The 23,523-nt window shown below is 35.2% G+C and overlaps 1 protein-coding gene across 3 annotated transcripts in view; it reads right to left on the reverse strand.

Moving 5' to 3' along the window:
• Window positions 1–23,523, reverse strand: part of CDH7 (cadherin 7) — an 85,151-nt gene that overhangs the window by 21,258 nt on the left and 40,370 nt on the right. For all 3 annotated transcript variants that reach the window (XM_040588147.1, XM_040588146.1, XM_040588148.1), the window contains exons 3-7: window positions 21,840–22,134; window positions 14,206–14,325; window positions 11,720–11,887; window positions 10,229–10,416; window positions 249–502 (exon numbers count right to left, since the gene is read on the reverse strand). In XM_040588147.1, coding sequence (XP_040444081.1) covers window positions 249–502; window positions 10,229–10,416; window positions 11,720–11,887; window positions 14,206–14,325; window positions 21,840–22,134 — 1,025 coding nt within the window. The remainder of the gene's footprint in view (window positions 1–248; window positions 503–10,228; window positions 10,417–11,719; window positions 11,888–14,205; window positions 14,326–21,839; window positions 22,135–23,523) is intronic.

Genomic DNA, 23,523 nt, shown 5'->3' on the forward strand with positions numbered 1-23,523 from the left:
TGGAATCCTGAAATTATATCTTCTTTTCTTTGCTTTACAGAGATTAAATATATTATTTTCTCAAAGGTTCTGTAGTTCAGGAGTATGGAAGTCAAAATATGCCATCTCTTAGAACATCTCAATGTCCCTTGGCAAAGGAAGAAACCTAACTAATTGCTTTCAATGTAAGCAAAGACCACCCCACAATAAAATTAACAACTTCAATACAAAGGCTAAATAAATAAACAATTATGACATCTTATAATTACCTGACAGGACTATTTGAGGCATCTGGATCATGGGCTGCTACAGTTCCAACAATAGTGCCAACCTTTGCTGCTTCAGACACCACCATGGAGTACAAAAGTGAAGTAAACACAGGTGGCTCATCAACATCTTCTACAATTATCTTCACTGTTGTCATGTCACTGAAGGGTCCCAGACTCAGGAAGCGAGGGTCAACATGCATATTGGCTGCTTCTATCCTCAGGGTATAGCTTGTCTTAGCTTCAAAATCCAGTTCCTGTACAGGTAAATTTATTTGGAAATTTTATTACCCAGTGATGTTGACACAAAACTGTTTCACTTATAACTGTCAGTAAGTGCAAAATGAACTTTGCCATTTGTATCCAACCAGCACTTTCAATGGGTGAAGCATAGTTGATGGCTTATTTTTTAGCTTCCTAAAAACTTTATTTGCAACGTCTCACTAGTGAATATTCTCAAATGAGTTTAATGGTAGAGGTAGTTCTACCCTCTGAATGAAACAAGAATTCTCTAAGTTAATGGCAAAACTTCCTGTGACTTCTTTGAGGACCAAATTTCCCCAATTATTTAATCACTGTGAATTAATTTTTTTTTTTTTTTTGCCTTATTCGTATTATATCTAAGGTAATGTCCAATACAATGTGATGTACTACCCAGACATAAGAACTTGATCTAATATTCACTGGTGAAAACACCTCATTCAGAAAATTGTTTTTGTTTGTTTTGTGGTATTCTTTTGTATAGCATTGGGATTGGCTAATGTATTATTAATCCAAGACCTGTATAAATTTGTGTAGACAATGTGTCAATCTGTTAAACTACATTGTTTATATGACAATACTTTGTATGGAGATGCAGCCTGGAGATTGTTTTGTTTTACTCGTAAAACAGAATGCACATTAATTTTTTCCATCTTCATTCTGCTTTAATTTTCTTTGATGAAAGTATAATTTCTTTAGGAATAAATAGTGCCTTGGAATTAAAAATTATCCCCCACAACTAACAGGGCATCTGTGATCTGGAGAACAGCCCTATAAGAAAAATTATTTTGGAAACAAAAAAGCATCTTACCTCACAGACCATTATTGAAAGGAAACATGTAAATATTAACACTATCTGCCCTATATCAATAGTCCTAGTTTGTCAGCTTGCCCCAAATGTCAGCTAACTATTCCTTTGCAATCCCACATTTAATCATTAAGGAACAGCAACAAAAGACCCAAGCATTCCTAAAACTGCAGTCTGGTTACTCAGCTATGTTTTCAAACTATAATTCCAAGTGTATAAAACAGATTTTAAAAGGTTTTTTGCAATTCTGGTCCTGGATACATCATAGGGATCTGAAATGTGTTTTCAAAATAGTCTGAGAGCATCTGCAAAACATTCCTGTATTCACTCAGAGGAGCAGCAGAGGTGAAACACACATCTGTTGACCTACAAATGCAAGGGTCTAAGTTCTCCATGGAGTTACAGTAGGATAAATCCCAAATGAGCATGTTAAAGTCAGTAATTATGCCGAAGTCACAATACAGCTGTAAACAGTCTAGATTTAAAAATGAAAAATGAACTGCAACATATCACACTCAGAAAGACAATGAACTTTTATAAACTCTATGTGGCAGCAAAAGGCTTCTCCAAAAGGGAATATGGGTGATCCTCATGCTATGCAAGTGCTTACTTCTTGCATGGAATCAGGGCTGCAGCATCCATAGCTCTCCAAAGACAGATATGCCATAAAAGAAAGGTTATCTGGATAGTGATCACTATACTGGATACCACTGGTCAGTATTTATTACTAAAGCATGTTTGGGTTTTTTTTTTAATTTTAATTTTGGGTTTATGTTTAAAGTACAATATGTCTGCTATGAAACAAACTTCACAGCCATAATGAAAAATGTTTCAGAAATTCTGTTGTATGGTGCAAACAATTAAGCATCTGGCATGACCAGATGAACAGTAAGGTTAAGGAGAAGACAACCAAGCACACAAATATCTTTAGACTTCTCATTTTCCAATACAAGCATCATAGGAACTAAAGAAATTATAACCTGAAGAATGTCAAAGACAAAAGGCTGAGATCTGTTGAACTAAAAAAAGCCTTTAGCAAACGGTGCATTTTCAGTCAGAATGTATAAAAATATGTAGCAGAGAAGGGAAGGCTAATTCATTTTCATTAATAAGTGATACCTGTTGAAACTAGATGATTGAGATTAAAATGATATTTAAACACATGGAAATATATCATGAGAATGCAGACAAGACAGCTTGTTATGATACACTAGGGTCAACACCACAGTCATCCTAAGAAAAAAAGATTATGAAAATTTGATTTAATAAAATGTATAAAGCACAATGTATGTAATTAGACAAATATAAATTTTGAGTAGAGTGAGCAAAACAATGAAGAAATATTAATTTTAATTAATGACATTCCCATGTTTCTATATTGATTAAAGGAGACTAAATTAAAAATTGAAATCATAAAAACATGTGTTTTCAATGTGAATGTTTATCATAAGGGTTGACACACACATTTAAATAATCATATTTCATTCTTGTAATGTAGAGAACATTCTTTATCTGACTGGATTACAGGAGTGTTAGACTAGTAGGGAACACACAAACCCCACTTTCATTAGAAAGGCATTTCCTCAAAGTTAAGGATGTAAAACTAGTGATGGTATAGATGTGTATACTAAACAGGCCTACTTACTAAAAGCTTGTTTCACCTTCTCTAACAGCCTTGCAGATCTGAAAAAATCACCATATGGTGCTTACTGTGAGTATAGCAAAATTCTTCTAGGGAAGAAATCAGCTGGTCTACTTACGAATGCCTGTTTTTACCAGTCACTAGTAAGGCAGTCTCAATAACTGGAAGAAGTAAACATCTGCTTTCAGCAACAGGAATCCTGTCCTAGAATTGCCTCAAATATCTTCTGGTACCCAGTGCTGCTGATTGTTTCCAAAAGCTGTAAGGGTCCTTGCTAATGAACAATAAAGAAATAAAATATCTAATATCTGTGCATATACAGGGGGAACAGTATAGAGAAGTATGGATTGGCAAAGGGGTTTTACAACATCAAATGGCATTGTGTTACACAGGGGCAGTAATATTGTCTTATTTTAGTTCTTTGTAGCAGAGTCTGTCTCCTGTGGAGTGTGACAATGACTACAAAAGCTACAGTCATCCTCAGTCTGTTTCTATAAGGTATACCCTCACATCCTATGGTGAATAAACAGGGACCAGGTTTGAGGCAGAATGTGATCTGGGAAAATAAACAAAACCTTTAAGATATGGTCAGTATGCAAGAGTTCTTGTCCTGGTGGAAATGTTTCAACAATTCGTAGATAATATAATAAAGACATTACATACTACAGACACTAATGAAAGACTGAAAAAGTGAACTGGAAAGATTTCCGGGGTTTTTTTTCTTTTTATCTAATTATCACTGATGTCTGTTATACAGAAAGCATTATTTAACAGGCCTTCAGATCATACCTCCATTATTTCCTGGTATAACAAAAGCGCAAGAGTCCAATAATGGAATACCAAGTCAACAGACTACAAATCACTACATCAGCATTGAAGGTTAAATGGATAATGTATACTTGAGTCCTTCAGTACAGTGAATAGAGCTTGACAGCTTCATTACTATCTGTGCATTAGTGTTATCTTATTAGATCTTGTGCAGGATCCATTAATCTATCTCTCATTTTGGGGGTTGGGGGGTCTTTCTTCTTTTTTTTTTTTTTTTTTTTTTCTTTTAAGGGGTAAGAATTTTCTGCTGTCTGAAGGAAATTACAAAAAAAGTCACCTATATTACAGAGGCTGGGTATGAAATTCTTATAACATTTTTGTTATGTTCATTTTTTATTGTATGGCAACTTTGTAATAATATACTTTTCAGAGGTGAAAATCACATTTTTAAGCCCAGTTGAGGTTTTATATTGAAAACTGCAGTACATCAAACAAATGCGCATTATCTCTCAAAGGAACTATGGAAGCCTCAAGTTCTTACATTGTAAACTCTGATACAGAATTGAAAGAAAAATTTCTAGCTGCAAAAAAAGGTGAAATGTTAACAGTAAAAGAAAGATAGCTTTTCACTCAAAAGCTTATGCATAACCTCCCCGTTTTTATAATTGCCAGTATTACTCTCAGAACAAAGTCAGGTCTTAGAATAACGTCTTAGCCATCAATTTCTACGAAAAAGTACTTTGCAACACTATTTTCACATTCTTCCCTCTAACATTCAAATTGGTTGGTGATATTGGTGGTAGGGCTGTGTGTTGGGGGGAGAAATGAAGGCAAAGTGGGCAAGAACTGTACCATGGGAAATCTTAATGCTCATCACTTGCTACAGTAAGAAATTACAACACCCTCTATAGAGAGAGTCTTTGGGCTTCCCCTGCTCCACCCCCCCCACCCCCCCCCACCCCACACATACCCCACTCCCCGCCCTTACATGCACTAAAATCTCTCCACAGACTTCAAAATGGCTTGCATCAGATTTCATAACTTTCAAAAAAGTCACATAACATGTATAATAAAAATATACCTTGCAGCCTTTTTTATTATTAAATTACCATTACTACTTTAAGCATCATGTATTTGATAAAGGTGTAGCTGGATACAGATCATCTATCAGGTTTTTATCCTAGGAGGTTTTGCTACTAAGCTTTTATTATTACTGAAGACTAACTATAGCCTGCAACTTTGTGAATAAAGTGAAATCTGTACTTATACGATGCCTTGTTCAGTACACTATTTTTAGGAACAGTGCTTTAGAAACTACAAACAATATGGTCTCGTGTATGCATTTTGCTTAGAAAGTGAAGCCAAGATCCATTCCTGTGTATTACAATCAGGATTCTGTGAACAGTCAACATGAATTCCCTTTGAAATTGCACACATATAGGTTTGCATGAACACTTCAGAATTTGTGGTATTAAATGACTGACTCATCATTCATTTCCATAAACATTTCTTTAATTCTAAGGTTGCTACTCCAGAGACAAATCCAAAACACATTTTTTAAAACTCTAATATATTCAGAAAAATTATACTTTTCCTCCGAACACCCTCTCTACTGTGAAATGTAGCTATGCAAATGATCTGAGTTCTTACTAACAGAGCATCAATAGCAAAATGTAACTTACAAATTAAACCACAGAAAGGAACTGATCCTACTCTACAGATGGAGAACTGAGTCACAGTGTGAACCAGGATACAATTTTCAAATATTTCTAAGAAATATAAATGCCCAATTCCTTTTCAAAAATGGTAAAAGTAATTTTTATTTCTGAAAAGGTCATCTAAGGTGGATGTTTTCCTAAATCCTGCTTAAAAGTAACTTACATAACCAATTTAGCTTTACTTAGGAATTCACTACAGACAGGGTACCTATGGGGTGGAGAATAGCCAAACTCTCTGGTTATTTGCAGTGTCGGAACTCTAGCACAAAGTTTGAGTAGATGGTATCTTAAGGCTGCTCTGTACCAGATAAAAATAAAGGAAGAGCTTTCTTCTATTTTACTTGATAAGTAAGAACATTTCATTTGTTTTTTATTATTATCTAATAAAAGAGAAAGTATGAAAAGAAAAAAAAGGGAAGGTTTCCACAGTGACTTGAAACTACTAGGCAACAAATTGTATGAACATAGCAGGTTACAGGAAAAGACCCCCACTAGTTTTCCCACCACTTTCCCACCTTTCTGTAAGCAGACAATACTGCGCTGAACTGTGCTGATGAGTCTTATTCTCTTGTAGTTTATACCAGCTTCTGGATTTTTTACATCCTATTGCAGGTTGGAAATAGAACATAGCATCCCAAAAACAATTGACACACTTTTATATACCATCCTAGATACATGCTGGATAATTTTTTTGCATATGAATTCAGTCAATTAATTCAGTTAATGTATTATATAAGAAGTATACATAAGAATGTATTATATTATTTTTTAGTGCCAATAATCAAGTAAAAGATTGAATACTGTTTTTACTAGTTCTTGTCATAAGATGGAATTCTAGCTTCACTGATCTCACAAAAACTCAGTTCTACCCAGACTTAACCACTTATTATTTCAGACATAAATTCATGAACAAAAGTTAGTCCTTGTCCTAAATAATACTTTGAAAAAGGTGTGGGGTTTTTGGTTGGTTGGTTTCTTTTTTTCTAACATATATCTAAGCAATGTGTTGGAATACATGAACTTGACATCTCATTCATCTAATCCAGATTCAAACATCCTAAGCAGAACAAAAGAAAATAAGGTGTCACAGGCATATGGAAAACCATATAGCAGCAAATAATGTACAGTAGCACAGCATGCATGCTCCTTAGTTGTGCTGCGTAAGGTAGTACAATCCTACTCTACTCTTTGGAGGAAGGAAGACAAAGTGGATGAAGACACAGAGAAAGTATTCCTCCCTCGTCTGATCACATATGGTCAAGGGAGTCATTCTAAGAGTACCAGCCTACTGTCAAAACGTTACCTTGAACTGAGATGTAGTCTAGCAGCTAGTATATACTGGCATTAGGCACTAGGCAGCAACAGTACTCGCGTGTTCAGGAACATGTAATCCCCAGTCCTGCCATGGCTTCAAAAACTATGAGCAGAACTACTACTATTTGAAAAATAGCACTATTCCTAAACTCTTCAGAGAAAACTCCATCCTGAATAAACTGTGCAAGCCAGAGATACCTGGATTTAGTAGTGCAGAAGAGATATAAAGGAGGGAAGAATACACTCCATATTTCAATGAATATCACTGTTAGAGTAAAACCACAATTATTTTTTTTCTGCTGAGTTTTCATGTTTTGAAATCTCTGCATCTTAGGGTGCAGAGAAGAAATGTATTCAAATGCATGGGAAAAACAAACCAAACCAAAAAGTAAACACACCCAAATCTCATCCACCAATTTTGCCACCTTTCAAATCGGTATATGTATTAGTCAAGGCCATTATACACAAGTAATCTTGGGAATTACGTAGCCATGTAACATTTTCTCTTTCTAATATCAGAATTCCTGGTATGTCTCTTCTTTTAAAAAGTTCATTCCTGAATTTATACACATAAATGATTTGTTTTCAATTTGCCTTAACCCTTGGGTATTTTCTTTCATATTGCATCCACTTAGAGCATACAAAAATCCTGCTTTGCTCACCAAATTCTTAAATTACACTGCTCTTAATTTAGGGTGGGTTTTTTATGAAAACTTTTTTTTTTTTTTTTTTTTTTTACTTGCTGCTTTTTATGTGTTAAAAAAAAAGTCTTAGATTTAGTGAGGAAGTAAACTTTTCAAATCGTCTCAAAACAGTTATCCTTCTAAAAACAGAATGTAAAATCCTCAGTTTGTGTGTGGAACTCCGACAACCAGGTGCCAAAATTTCTCCACAACACCCAGCACACAAAAAAAAGGAGCAGTGCCTTCAACTGCTCAGAAGTACTGGCAGTGAATTTCATGCCCAGCCTGCTGATTTGTATGTAGGACTGCAGCAAAAGTATGCAAAGCTAAAGTATGCATTTGCATTTAGAACCAAAGCGTGCCTTTTCAGAAGTCTTTGCCTTGGCATTTTACTGCTTGATGTGTACACAGACATGTCATCTCAGCATACAAATACACACAAGTTTAAAATGATGGGCATGCATTTGGAGGCTGAGCTGTTTCTCAGTGCCTCAGCTGGTTTCAGGGGCATGAAAAGGAGAGAGCTGACTGCCCTCAGAAGCGTACGGAATGTCATGTGCTGGATAGTAAAATATGTAGGCAGATTCCAGGCTGCAGATTTAATTTCTTCCCTGATTCCCCTCTAACAAGCACACATTATCATCCAGGGATAACCTCTGCCTGACTCCTTGACACCCTTTTAACCTGTGTTTACTGTCATTAATGGTCTTCTATGTACTTGTTCTCCAGCAAAGAACAAGGTGCAGTTGTCTGTTAGCCACTGTGCTTGAGCTCTTCACTTACTTTCTTCCCTCCCAGCCAATGTCCTCTACAGGGTTGGCAGGAAGGATATCTCAGCTTTGGGCAAGGCACTAAGTTCCCTGGACTCCAAATGAAGAACTAAGGACACCCAGAGGTCTGCCAGGTGCCCCTCAGCATTAGCACTCACCTTTGGGTGTGGCAGAGGATATTCAGCAACAGCAGGAAAATTAGAGAAAAGTTCTAACACTGCAGAGAAAAAGTGTGAGTCCTTCTGTCAAAATACAGCAGCATCTAGCTTTAAAAATTATGAGCAAATTGGAGCATTTCATCAGGTCAAAATTTTGTAACCTTTTTAACGTGGTCCAATAGCTATTTCATAGAGCACTTTTTAGGAAGTCCAGTTCACCTCCCTAGCTAATGTGATTACAGAAATAATAAATGGCAATTGTTTTTTCCACTGTACAATACTGGAATCAGAATATTCCAGGAACAAACACCATGACTACAAGAGCATACTAAAAATTCAAATGAACACATTAGTTCTCAAATTAGATTGCTGAAGCCCCCAGCTGATTCAGTGTTGCTCGCTGTGGCACTGGCAAATGCTCTGCCTCTACGATAGGCATATTTCTTCCAAATCTTTGCTCAAAAACCTTAAATAAGCAAACTGAAGGAGCTTTGATGAAGTTGGCTGTTGAACAAAGAGACTAACTTTTCATCACTTGTATTTCAAACGTGCTAAGCAGAAATTAGCACAGTTTGCAAGAAGCCTAAGATAGATGTTCTTCCTTTGAAAAAAGATGATTCATATTACACATATTAGAGCCTGATATTTCAAGGGTGCTAAACATTCTCCATTTAATGTGACATCTATGGAAGCTTACCAGCTCTCAGCAGGTGTTCAGGGCATCTGAATTAGCCCATTGCTTTGCAACATCCTGCAGTATTGACTTCTTTCAAAGGAGAAATGTTACTGAAGTTTTATATTGCTTTAGAAAGGAACTGATGCACCAGAGGAAGGAAAAACAAAAAAAAAAACCAACACAAACACCCAAACCAAACAATTTCCACACCTGGTATGTAAAGTTTACAGAGATTAAAAAGTATATAGAGAAGAAAAATCTTCTATGGAATAATATTAACTACAAACATAAATCCTTGTTCAGGAACATATTTACATATGTTCTAAAACACCAAGTCAGTTCCACATTTTAGTAAGTATTAAATTGATTAGCAGAGTTAGGGCTATTGATTCAGTACGGTCATTACCAAGAATTCACACATTAAGAGTATGAAATTATATGAGAGGACATTCTTCTGTCTTAAGATGTTGGAGTTTTTTCCTGTTCTCCAAATTTAAATTTTCTTGCAAAATATTTCAACAGGCTTTTATTTTGTAAAAGGATAGTCCAAAATGTGCTGCAGCAAGGTTAGAATGTTGAGTTTTAACATTTTTATAAACATGATTTTTCTGTTTTAAGGTGTTAGCTTTCTAACTGTACATATAGAAAGCTAATAAGAAAAAAAAATATTTCTTTGAATATTTCCATCTTCTCACTTTTTTTATAACATTACCTCATAAAACAACTAATCTTGCTGCTGCATAATCTTAACATTAGTAATATGTGCCTTTTGAATAGAACAACTTCAGCCAAAGACAATTAGATATTTAATTTTTTTTACATTTGGGATCCATTTTGTATTTGGAGCTTGAATTTTTACTGTAAGATACCTTTTCACATTTTCTTTTTAATACAAGGAAAAATGAGATTAAAGCTTAGATTCCTATCTGAACTTGTATGTGCAGGAGCTTTTAAAAAAACTCATGAAAACAATATAGCTATTGCCAAAATCCTCACACAATAATTGTAAGTCATTAAAAAGCTTAAGATCACACACACACGTACACAATGAAATCAAGGTGAAATATGGCAATGGATCTGCTTTTACAGTAGAGAAGACTCTTAGAAACAAAAGTTCATACCCTCCATTACCTGCTTTTATCTTGCATAGATCCAGACAGAATCAGTGAGAAAAATCAGACTTACCTTCTGAATTGTTATGATTCCCTCCTGGGTGTCTTTGTCAACAGAAATTTTGAACACTCCCAAGCCATCACCATCCACAATCTTATACTCCATTTCTGCATTAGGTCCTACATCTGCATCTGCAGCTTTTATTCTGGCCACCACAGAAGCCACCGGCAAAGACTCTGGGACATTATACTGATACGATCCTGTGAAATTCAAAAATCTGATTAATTCAGAGTCTTCTGGGACTGTAGGCTAAAAAAAATCTAAACTTCTTAAAATCTACTTTCCTTTAAATCATGCACTTGACTATTTTACTCAGGCTACCAGAATATATTCTTCAGTTTAAAATAGAATTCTTGGGGGTTTTTTTGCTGTTTTCCCTGTGATGGACTCTACTTTAAGTACTACGGGCATAATTTCTTCCTATGATGAGAGAACTTCAAAACTTAAGTGCAAATCGTGAGATGAATGCCTCCTACAGAATTCCAACACATGTTGGAATTCAACAAGTTTTTTACTTTGTTTTCCACAGAAGAGGAAAAAAGGCAAGTCAAATAATATCAATATAAACTCTTATTATTTTATAGCTGTATATCTTGATCAGGCATTTTGCAATCTGAATATGACTAGAAACTGATATATATTAATTTCTTTAACAGTAAGTGCATCATCTGCATTCTTGAAATTTCCAGCTTTTTCATTCAAGAAGAAAATGATACATATGCTGTCAAAAGGGTATCTGAGTGCAGTCGGTAGCCAATAACACCCTCACCCTCAAAAATAACTTCAGTTATTCTATTATTATTTTAAGCAGTCAGTGGCTTGAAATAACAGGAAATATATTATGTACAGGTCAATTTTTATATCATTGAAGGTGAGATTGGAGTAGATGTGATTATATTCTTCAATTACTTTAATTCTACTTAGCAAGGATTTTTATTTTTTTTTTTTTTTTTTTTTTTTTTTTAAGAAAAAAGCACCCCAGACAGAATGCTATTAATAAACTGAGCTCTTCAGGTTTGAGTATACAACTGTGTACTCCTTTCTTTGGTTAGAATGAGAGCTACCTTGGTCAAAGAAAGTAAATGGAGGGAAGATGACTTTCCAACTCTTCTGTGATTAACTCCTTAGGAAATACTTTATAAGAGAAATTCTGCTAAAATGCCAAAGGAATATGAAGGTTACAGAGTCAAGTTAAAGAACTATGCATCCTGAAGTCAACCTGGCAAAAGCTAAATATCTATTAAGTTATATCATTTTTTGTCTTTTTCTCCACAGAGAGGAAGTAAAATACATTAATAAATGCACCTGATTCATCACTTCAACTGACCTGAAACATTAGGTAAAAAAAACAATTCTTCCAATGTAAAATAAACAACCTTGCTGTCAGTGATTCTTAAAGTACTTAACATGGAAGCTGATCGCGTTTTGTTTATAAATAGCATGACATGTAAAGACAATGTTTAGAAAAAATATTACAAGTCATATTTTTGTAAAGTAACTTACGTCTTGGAAAGCGGGGTGGGTTGTCATTAACATCAGTCAGGGTGACAGTTACAGATGTAGTCCCTGATAATCCACCATTCTGCCCGACCATGTCCTTTGCTTGAATAACTAGCAGGTACTGGTCCTTGGCTTCTCTATCCATGTTCGGAAGGGCAGTCTTGATAACACCTGCAGTGAGACAAGCTGTGTCAACGGTTGCACAGGCAAATAAGCTACTGTGAAACCTCAGTTTACCTTTAAGAGGTAGTGCTAGATCCATGATTGCAACAAGAGGGGAATTAATTAATTTCAACAACAATATCATAGTTTTTGACTACAAACTGAACTGACATACTACAAGCTTCTTTTAAGTAGTCTCCAAACCCCACCAGTTTTTGCTTAGTACTAGATTCTTTGGATAATGCCATGCATGACTGTGTTTTCCAAATCTTCTCCCTGAACTACAGACCTCAAAATAACTTGGGTAGTACTCCCTTCTCTGGATGATGTTATCTTCTGTGTTTAATTTCCCACTATTTTAGAGCTAGGATGGTCAGAATATTCTGTATTAATTTTTAAGATTCCAAGGGCAAGATTCATTTGAATAATTTGAAAATGTCTTGAATAGTCATTCACCACACTAACTTTTACTAATATTGTTATACTAATATTGCCACACTCTGCATCTATATGAAATTATCTTATTTTACAATATATTTGCTTTAACAACACAAACTTCTAAAGCATTAGTGTAATTAAGAGATTTTTGATTTATTGATGGAAATACTGTAATATCTGAAGTAGGTTTTGTTATGTCTATTTGATGATCTGCATACAATTTGTAATTAATTGAAATGAAAACTGGAAGAAAGCTCCATCTTTTATTCTTTCAGTTCTGTTGGTGTAGTTCAGAAAATAAATATGCCTTCTCAAAACTTGATGACTTTATGAATATTTCATGCTCAGTATGCAGTACAGCTACTAACTCTGATTTCCAGAGAGGCAGCTGTTTACTCCACCAGCACTTAGTGTCAGCAGCAAAGGAAACATAAACAAACTAAATAAAGAAGAGGCACATTGGGACACATATCTCTTCATCTGATATTTGTTGAATGTTTAGTTAGAGTTTTATTTCTTTCTTCCCTTATGAATGCGGGACTTGTTATTAATCATCTCTGGGTTGAAACATTTATTTCACAAACAGACTGTCTGGCACTATTTCACCTGTTTTACAAGACATGTTAAAATACAATTAATATACAATTTTCATAACATTATTGTTTCCACATTGCTTTTTCTGGCCTGCTTGTTTTTCTATCATTGTTGAATTGCAGACAATGTTAACTAATCATTTGGAAGCTAATTATCATGCACACAGAAAATATGACTATCATCACATCAAACTGGAAATGTATGCAAACATTTTAGTCGGAGTCCCTCAAGGTTTTGATTTAGCAGAAACTACCACATTATAGTTCAAGGGCTTTCTGCAGTCATTATGACAATATATATTGTACATACATACACATGGAGAGAGAGACACAGAGGTAAAACCACTATAAATCATGCTCATTGGAGGGTGAAAGAAAGTGCTATATATCCCTGATGAGGATGGACCTGTTGCAATATGAAGATAATTATAGTACTTATTTCGGCAAATTTAGATGTTAAATAGAGTGTGACCTTTTGGTCATAGCATTGGGATACAGGTCTGATTCACATCACAGATTATTTACAATAAATAGAGTAAATAGGTTGTTTCTCTTTTGTCTCAACTTGTCCACCTCTGAAATTAAGATTATTATTCCTTTCCGTGTTGGTGTAAAGTGATGATTCAGGCGCTGACTCAAACTGAGCAGAGTGAGAACCTATTTTCCTGCTCTGTGGAATGATACAGTAGAATGGGTAATGTTTATTGAACTGACATAGGATTAAAGGTTGCATCTTGTTGTGGCTTAAAATATTCACAAGATTTCATGAAAATAGTAACAAAAAGCTCCACTAGTAATTTGTTTTGAAAGTGGCAGCAAAATTTTAGCTAAAGATACGAAGTACAGTGCTTTCTTCTTCAAACTAATAAAGAAAAGATACATTACCCACAACAAAACCAGTTTGAAGAGTAGAATGGAGAGCTGATCATGCCATAAATCTATACTTAAGGAAATCTGGCCATCTGACACTTAGATATTTCTAAAACAAACATCTGCAAAGAAAACTTGTTCACAACATCTTGAAATTTTCATTGATCAGAAAGATGGCAACAGGCAGAAGACCAGGGAGCTGGTAGATTGACAAGAAGATAAAAATTTCCATTGCAGCACTGTCTGCTTATCACATAGCTGAGATATGTGGTTTTCATAATCTATTATGAGGAATAAGAGATCAAAAGATCAACAAAATCCAAATGTATTCAATTAACCAAGACACCACATTAGTAAGTTCCTATCAAGTTTAATGCACATTTTCTGTTTTCTCAGCATTACTGCAAAGAGTTTATGGAAAGTTACCTGTTTTTGGCTCCACAGAAAAGTAAGGTTGTCCTTGCAATATGCTGTAAACCACTCGAGCACTGTTGCCGTAAGTAGGATCATCTGCATCAGTGGCTGTCACTTGAACCACAGAGGTACCTGCAAAATGTTTAAGGGACTATTGTACATAAAAGATCCAAAAATCTGAACTACACTTATTCAGTATGCTATGCCAATATGTATCTGGAACAGTGTGAGGTGGCTTTTTCACAACTTTTCATCATTCCATTTTTATTCAACTTTGACTATAAGGCCCTCTTTGTAAACCAGGAGTATGCGTTATTATGGAGTTCTATCCTCCCAAATAGCTTCAGCCTTTGACTCACAGAAATGAAAACCACCTCCCTCAGTAGCTGCCCTTCTCTAGCTCTGCCTTTTGTTGGTGGAGGGTATGCAAACAACAATTCCTAAATTATGGTGATGTCTGTAGTATGCTTAAGGTTGAAATATAGTAATAGTTTCCTTTTGGAGAGAAGTCTGCATGTTAAAATTGTAATGAGTAGTCAGAGATTCAAATATACATACATATCCAAGTATTATATATTTTGAGAACTGAACACACATACATAAAATTAATTTTAATCTATAAAATTATTTACCCTTGTATAAAGTAATGGCTGAAGATATTCTGTTTCAGCTCAGAAAAAAAATGGTGAGAGATGCCTTTAAATTCCTTTTCAAAAGTATGCATTTCCTTCAATAATCTACAATACTTTAGTATCAGTTATGGTAATCTGCTGCATAAACATTTCTTGAGCAAGAAATGTCTCTGTGTTGATAGGACTAAGAAATGGAAATGTCAACTGGCCAGCAAGAAGGGCATATTTTGTAAGGATCTCATTCTGCATCAAGCTCCTTTTCATTACGTTCTCTACATCAGTTCCCATTTGTTTTGTTCTGTACAACAGCTTCCATGATGTATGCTGAAAGCAGAATAAAGGAACACTTGAGAGCCAAGGCCTTGGCCATGGTCACCACCCCTTGATAGCTGGAAAGGATTATTTTTTTCTCAGTGGCAGATTGTCTGGAACATTGACACTTTGCATTCAACACCCTAGGGATGCATTTGGAGGTTAGGCTGTGAATTAATACTGCAGCAATTTGGCAGATGCCCAATCAAGGTCTTCAACAGAGGATCAGATTCCTTCATAAACTGGATTTAGACACAAAATTAGAGAAAAACATTTGGTAAAGAGAGTTAATTTTCCAAATGAACCTATTTTTGACATGCCAAAATGAGAGCAGCATGTCTAGAAATCACTTTTTTTTAACAAACTTCAATAGCAACTGTCCAGGGTGAACTTAACATTAATTGTATTCTTGTCAGTTTTGTTTGGATTTTTTCAGGAAATGGAGAGGAAGAAAGTTCTGAAATTCTTCATGTCTGATATAGTATGCCCCCCATCCATTTTCCTCAGCTTCTCAAGTCTCAGTTAAGTAGAGGATCATAAATGGGTCCTCGGACAAGGCTGAAGGTTTAGAGAGAGAGAGGATTTAGTGCAGCCTCCCATAAAATGGTACAGATGACAAAGGATGGAAGCTGCTTGAATGAATTCTGACAATAAATGATCATTCATAAGATAACTATTCACTTAAGTTATGGCCTAGCTAAACCATGTTCCTGATCTCTCCTCCTAAAGTATCCATGACAAAGTATTATGATTGCAACTCTATTTTAAATGCAATTTTTCTCTCTTGTGGACTGTCTAATATTTTTGGACAGGGAAAAGGTTATTCTCAACCTGAAATTTCACATGCAACTATTAAGTAGATGGAAAGTTTAAAAAGAAAATTGGTAGTTAATCCATCAAGTAATTTATCAGTTATGGGACTTCAAATACATCAATTTTCTGTTCACCAGTAACTAAGAGCTTTTATTCAGTATGTCAAACTGATTTTACAGATTACTCTGTAATATAATTTCATACAGGGACCTATTTTAAACTTGCCAGTTTCTCCAGCTTTTGAGTACAAGGGTACCATAATGACTATTTGACATCCTGTGTTCTTTGTGAAAGCCAGGCTTACCACATTTACAAAGTCCCTAAGCCCTGCCAATGAAGCTTACACTGTCTGCAAATATTGGCAAAAGTGCTTATACAGCTCACACACAGTTACATCTTTGCTCCTTGCTCTTGCCGTTTTCAAGGACTCTGTACCAATACAAGATCAAAGAAACTACGGGCTCTACAACCTCAACACAGACATTCTGGAAATCCTGCAAACTTAGAAGTGCTTGTGTGCTGTAAAAAACTGTTGATGTAGCAAACAAACCAGTGAGATTATCTAAATCTAATTGGTTGTCTCCTAAAACACATAGATCCTCTAGAGTTTGTTGGGTTATTTTCCTTAGGTAGAAATTCTAAATTCTAACACCAAATCTTTCTGCACTCATCCCACTTGAGTATAATCATCAACGATGATACTTTTGTCGTCTCTTTGTGCTAATTAATTTCTCTCAACCCTGATTGGGGTAAGATGTTTTAAAACCACTGCTATTGTCATTCTTTACCAGTTGCACAGAAAAAAATTTGAGTTTACAGAAGTCCAATGATGAGAGAGATTTCTGCATAATATATTTTTTTAAAAAAAAGAATATGCAAGCTAACATAAGGTGTGTTAACTGTGTGAAAAGTCCTATGTGTAGGAAATAGTTCCAAGGAAAAATAATGCATGGAAAGATCAGTGTGTGACAATTTCCAGAGATTTTCCTAGAGGAAGCAGATTTCTCTTGAAGAACAGAAATTCCTTTAGAAGACGTTCATTGCAACACAGAGCTGTCCTAAATTTTCTTGCAATGGACTGATGTCCAATTTATATGCTTATTTTCCTTTTAAAAAAAAGACAAGTAACCAGTATAGCTCTGTGGATACTTAGGGGCAGTCAAGAAACTCATAGGTTGAGGAAGAATGTGTAGTTGTATTGTAGTTCCAAGTACATCATCCTACAAGAGGAGACTGTGTCGCTGCACTGAAATTAAGTCTTCCTTTTATTCCTGAACACTTTGCCCTACCTAATGACACAGGTGGTCACCTGTCACATGTGTCCATACAGGTAACTTAAGACAGTCAATAAACGGCACCACACCTTCAGTCCATCCAACAAAATGAGTGTCCCAGTAAATCTTGTTTATGGCAGTATTGTTCAGAGCCCTAGACTGCAGATGTAAACAGAACATTAACCCTATCCCAAACTTTCATTAGTGACTTGTTATAACTTGTAGCTTCACAACTACAACTTTAAAAATTACGGTTTGTGTGCCTGATACGGGTAAAAAATAAATAGGGGCTATTTGCTAAAAAAGTGTCTTTCTCTCTCAGATATGGATACCTCTACAATTATTTTTCTCTAAAATCATGTCTTTGTAACAAAGCTTGAATATCAGTTCATTAAAAATAATTCAGCATGTAGCAACTTCATAAACTTTTTCAGCAATTGCAGCAATTACTGAGGGAAAATGCCCGCTGCTTATGAAAGGGTGTTACACATTTTTCTTTATTGCTACTGCCTAACAAGACACTGAATTTTGTATGGCTGACATAGATTTTTGGGTTTTTTTCCAGAATGTTTAAGCTGCCATTTTTAACCTAACCTTTAATATATATTGGTAAATATTACAGAATCACAGTAATCTGAGAACTTGACCTATTTAAGTTCTGATATTAGGGCAAAAGCAAGGGAGTATTTTTTGCAGAGAGGACCTTGAATTTAAAGCATTCTTTGTACTTTATTTTAACCAAGTCAAGATTCAGGAATGTTTCTGACATGTTGGAGAGATCAACCTTTTCTGTGACAGGGTCATATAAATGTAAACTGGTTGCTGAAGTTTATTTTGAGTTGGAGATCCTTCAGAGGGGTCTTTTTTAAATCTCTGAGTTAATTGTTCTAGAAACTTCTGCACAGACCCTTTTAAAAAGCTTGCCAGTAACGTGTGGTATTTTACTGAAGATTTTAAACAAACTTGTATAAGAAATGCTTATGTGACTTCTGTTCCTAAATTGCTGATCATTTAAGGGAAAACTGGTTTCTAAAACTAGATGAACAAATGTTTATTATTGAAACTGGACAAGTCCTTATCAATTCAATTGTAGCCACATTTAAAAATAAAAATAGACCTCTAATGGCAGCCAGTTATTAAAGGCATTGACTGATACCAATTAATGATGTGTAATATGTGTAATACACAAAATTCCATGATGGCATTACTTTTCTATGTGATATTAACTGCTATTAGAAATATTAAACACCTTTACTATTAAGTTATCCCTAATACCTGCTTGATCCTTACATGCAACAGCCCAGTCTGGTTCTGCTCCATACCATCTAGTGTTTCTGTGCTTCTGCCACCATCCCTCACCCAGAGCTGATGCAGCAATGCTGTCTTTCCCCTCCAGGAGTGTGAAGAGGGAGAGGCAGTTTCTGCCCTCTTCACCTCCTGCCTCTCCTCCTACAGCCTCATCAACTTAGGGACAAAGCCTGACCGGTCCCAACCCAGCAGCAAGGCCCAATAAAGTGAAGAAGAAGGGGCTTGTGACTGGAGAGAGACACTGTCCCTTCATTCAGGCTCTCAAAATCTCCTATCCAATTGTACCGAAGATTTGAGTGTGATATAAAGCTTTTGGTTTTGTTTTCGTTGGTTTGTTGTTTATTTGGGTTGTTTTTTTTTTTTTGTTTTTGGTTTTTTGGTTGTTTTTTTTTGTTTTTTGTTTTTTTTTTTTTTTTTTTTTTTTTTTTGCGGGGGGGTCCCTTTGATATAAAAATCAAATATTTCTGTCCATATCAATCAGAAACAACAAATGTGGAAAGAAATATATTTGTTGTGCTGGTAGCAGCAAAGCTGTTGATATGTCTGGAGAGTAAAGATTAAGCAAAACCAAAACTATGTTGGGTATTAGGATTTTTATCCCCAGTTCCCTCAGATATAAGCCAAACAGACCAGTATCTCACATAAGCTATTTTTTTGCTCAACATTACAGGAACAGTCTTTTAATATTCTTTTAATTATAATTTGCAATCTGTTTGTTTGAAATAAAACACTTCTAGATTTTTTAAGTAAAAGATGTACTTTTTTTTTAAAAAAAAAGCCCTATGATTTTCAGATTAGCCATATCTTTGAAGTTCTTGCTATGAATAGATTACAAGCCATCAAGATATTTACCCTATCCAGGATAATCAATATAATTGGGCCTGACCCAAATATAATTTGAACCTGACCCGAAGTCATTTCAAATAACAGAAAATATTGACTTCAATTAGCCTTAGATAATGCCCTAAAATATTTGTCAAATAAAATACAGAATAATTATACTTGAATAACCACCCTTTAGGTTAAAGGTTATAGTTCTCCTAGCTTTGTAGTTAATTTAAGTTTATAATCCTGTGATCTCTTTCATTTTGTTTAATATCCAATTAAAAATCCTTGTCACGGATATAATTTTAAGCAAAATAGGAGAGAGATACTTTGTTTCTCCTTAATATTTCATGAATGCTCTACGTGATTAGTTAAAAATTGTGCTATATGAATAAACTATGAAAGGATGTGACCATGTAAGACAAGTGCCACACAGGCATTACATGGTAATCCTTAAGTCATTAAAAATGCAGTATTCAGTAGTTCTGTGATAGTAACCATGAAGATATTTAAAATGCAGAGTTTCAGGAGGCTCATGAAGATGAAACTGCCCTTAGTAGATCCAAACCCCAGAGAGTGCACAAGTCTCAGTTAATAATTTTACATAACATTCCAGCGAAGTTGAATGTATATTTGGTGCTGTGTGGTCCGTAAGGGAAAGAATATCCTTCAGTCATTTATGTGTTAAAGATTCAACATGCAAAAGAAGCTCATTTAAAAATGAGCCTTATGTTCTCCACTGCAGACTGTGCACTCCCCACAGCTTGATTTCCAATATATTTTTGGAAGAAATGGAGCATGGGTGAGGGGTAGAGCCATGGGTTTGTGTGTGTATGTACATCTACCTAGGTCTGTAGTTGTTGCCCATATGTCAATATGCCAGTAAAGGACAAGACAGAAGTAATTGTCTTTCCCTAAGAAAGGGAAATGTGGAAACACTGCTCTTCAGGGCACAAGACAAAAGTGCAATAATCTAATAATTGCTACATGCTACAGTTCATTTAAATAATTTAATTCTAAACTAAAACAACAATTAAAAATATATATATACTTTTTGCAGAACATATCTTTGAAGTGTTGAATATTTAGGTTTCATAGTCTGAGATTATTTGGTTATCTCCGTTTTTCAAAAGCACAGCAGTAAAAAGTTCTCAGCACTGCATAACAACTTCACCTCTTCCCCGATACACCTCAAAAGCTGTGGTGCCCATCTTTCTTTCCAAGGCTACTATTGCCTTTTCAGCCATCCACATAATGTTCAAGTGACAATGAATAAGTGCTAAGTATCAAATGAGAAATAGTGTCTATTCTCACTGCTTAGTAAAATAAATAAATAGAAAACTCATTAGCAATGTTTTACTTATCTACTCTTGGCTTCTTAGCTGAGTTTCAAATATAAAAGCAATGTTGACTAATGATTGCTGCAGGGTATTTAGGTAGGGAAGATTCTTTTTCTCTCTCTAGCTCTAATTTAGAGGTATTGTTTAACATCCAAAACCACAAGAGATGGTATTAAGGAAACTATAACAAATGCTATATAGGCAGTCTTGCTATAAGAGTATCAAATTTTATTATGACTTAAAATCAATCAAGCAAAGAAAATTCTAATTTCATTTACCATATAACTCTCTTAACCTGAAGTGAGACTTCCCATACACAAATTTCCATTGAAGTAGATTAACTTTTCTCTTTTTAGCTTCTTGCTTGCATTTATAATTTCAAGTTAAAGCAAAATTTACCAAAAAGTCTCTGGGGCAAAGTCCTATCTGGTTTGGATCAGTCAGCTTTGAAAAGAACAGTGGCACCTGACCGCAGATGAGCATTTGGTCTGTTTAAAATGAAGAGAGAGTGGATTTGATGTTGAAATTCTTCCCTAACTCAAACTCAGGAAAAATTAGCATTTCTTGTTTTCCAACAGAGGGTCTGAAGGCTCTAAAAGCCATTCTCTGATTCCACGGGAATTTTGAAACTCTCTCAAGTTGTACCCCAGTACCTGCTGCTTGTATATATTTCCCAGACAGCTGAATTTCAGTATTAGAAAAGATACACAGTAAACTGTTACTAATATAAGCAACACTTACCCCAAAAAGTATGCTCTGCACTTGCAGGAATGTGAAGAGTTTTTTAAGAACAGACTTTATCTGAACAAAATGATAAATTATCACCTCTGAGTGCTGTAGCATAGGTATGAAACTTATTATTGTTAATGAGAATTATAAAACAAAAGTCCCTGGGCACTGGAATGAGAAATACACCATAAAATGCTTATCTGAATCCCTGCATAGCTCTTTGAGTTTCACATTTTTTGAAAGGGTAAATTCTTAATCTAGCATGCTATTTCCAGTTAAATCTTGAAATGTCTGTTGCAGGTGCCTCATAGATAATTAAATAGCTTAGTGTGATACAGTAAAAAATAATGAAATTTTTAAAAAGGCAATAGGAACAAATTTCCCGCAACACCAACAGTGTATTTTGCACTTACCCACAGGAGACATCTCAGGAACTCCAGCAGTGTAAGGACCATCCAGAAATTTTGGCTCATTGTCATTGATGTCCTGAATCTTAATGACGAACTCAGATTCTGGTTCCACAGGTTTATTAGTCAGCCTATCTAACGCTTGTGCTCGGAGTGTGTAGTAGGCCTGCTCTTCTCGATCCAGCCTCTTTGTAGCATGAATATCCCCCGTGTTCTCATCAATAATGAAAATGGAACTTGCCCCTTCGCCTGACAAGATGTATTTGATGGAACCATCTCCTTTATCAACATCAGAGTGAAGCTGGTGAAAAATTGATGAGAAAATGAGAGTCAGTGGCATGGAGATATGTAAAAATAATTCTTATGTTGAGCAGTAGTACATGAAATTTTATTGTTCTTGAAAAGATAAGCTAAATGTTTATCGTGCGAGGCATGTGAGGGACCATTAGAATGCGTCAGCTTGCTCTTTCAAGCAAGGTAATTTCATTCTTTCCTGCAAACAATCTAATTTTCAAATGCATTTGATATTGTCTTCTTATACCAGAGTTTTCTATAGGCACACATACACATATGCACACATATGATTACAACTGTGACTTTATTCTTAGCTGAATTTAAGTACATTGTTGGTTTCAGTTTATTATCCTACTGAAGGGTGAGACTTCAAATAAATGTCGCTATAAACTCAATGTCAGTGTGTGTTTGCTCCTGTGCATGTATGGGAAATGACACTGATTTCCTCAGTCTTTACTGTGTAGAGCAGTAAAACATAGCAAATTAATTAAAACGGATTGGTTGATAGATCACTCACTAAAATCTGACAGACCAGTAACTTCACTTCCATATCTTGCTTTGCATTATCTAACTTCAGAAAAATGTGGAATCAGAAAGACCAAGAAGTGTCCTGGCACCAGCTGAACTACACCACACCTGAAGTCTAGTGTAGTTTCCCTGGGACTACTTGTAGCAGACACAGAACAGATGTAACTTAGTAGGTCAAAATGCACGACAGATGTACAGAAAAAAAAACTTTCTTCCTCATCATGCAAGCTATTTTAAGTTACAGAGCAAGATTCCACAGGTTCTGTAGCTCTTTTACGTCTACTGATTCTCACCTTCTTGTAATAGAACACCAACTCAAACAATTTTCCTATACTTTTCAAACTTGCATGAACAATGTAATTGATCTGAATATCATGTTAAGGTAAATCACACAATATATATTTAATATGGTACAAGTAAAAAGAACATCAGTAAAAGTTGAAGTACTTGCCTGCTTGTTAAAAAGTAGATTAATACTTGTAAATAGCTGAGGACATTGTTAAAGATGTTTGGATTCTTTATGTCTCTTATCTATTTTGTACCTGTCCCAACTCCATGTCATGTTGAGTTTGGAGGTAACTCTGTTGCGATCATCATCATAATTTCCTCCAACAATTTTTTTATCTCAGCTGGGAGTATCGCTAAGATAGTAATCACTGCCAGAATACATGCAGAAAATTGCTATCTCAGGCATAACTTAGCACAGCTGCAAAGCCTTTTCCTATTTCAGCAGGGAAGTATTCATGATCAGTTTTGAATTTTTCAGCTGGATAAAAAGCTGCTTATTTCTTACACATTATTTCACTTACACTGTCTGGATAGCTCATACTTATGCAATTACAGTGCACTCCCTCTCTCTTTTAAGACA

This window comes from Falco naumanni, chromosome 3, assembly GCF_017639655.2.
Source record: "Falco naumanni isolate bFalNau1 chromosome 3, bFalNau1.pat, whole genome shotgun sequence".
Lineage (NCBI taxonomy): Eukaryota > Metazoa > Chordata > Aves > Falconiformes > Falconidae > Falco > Falco naumanni.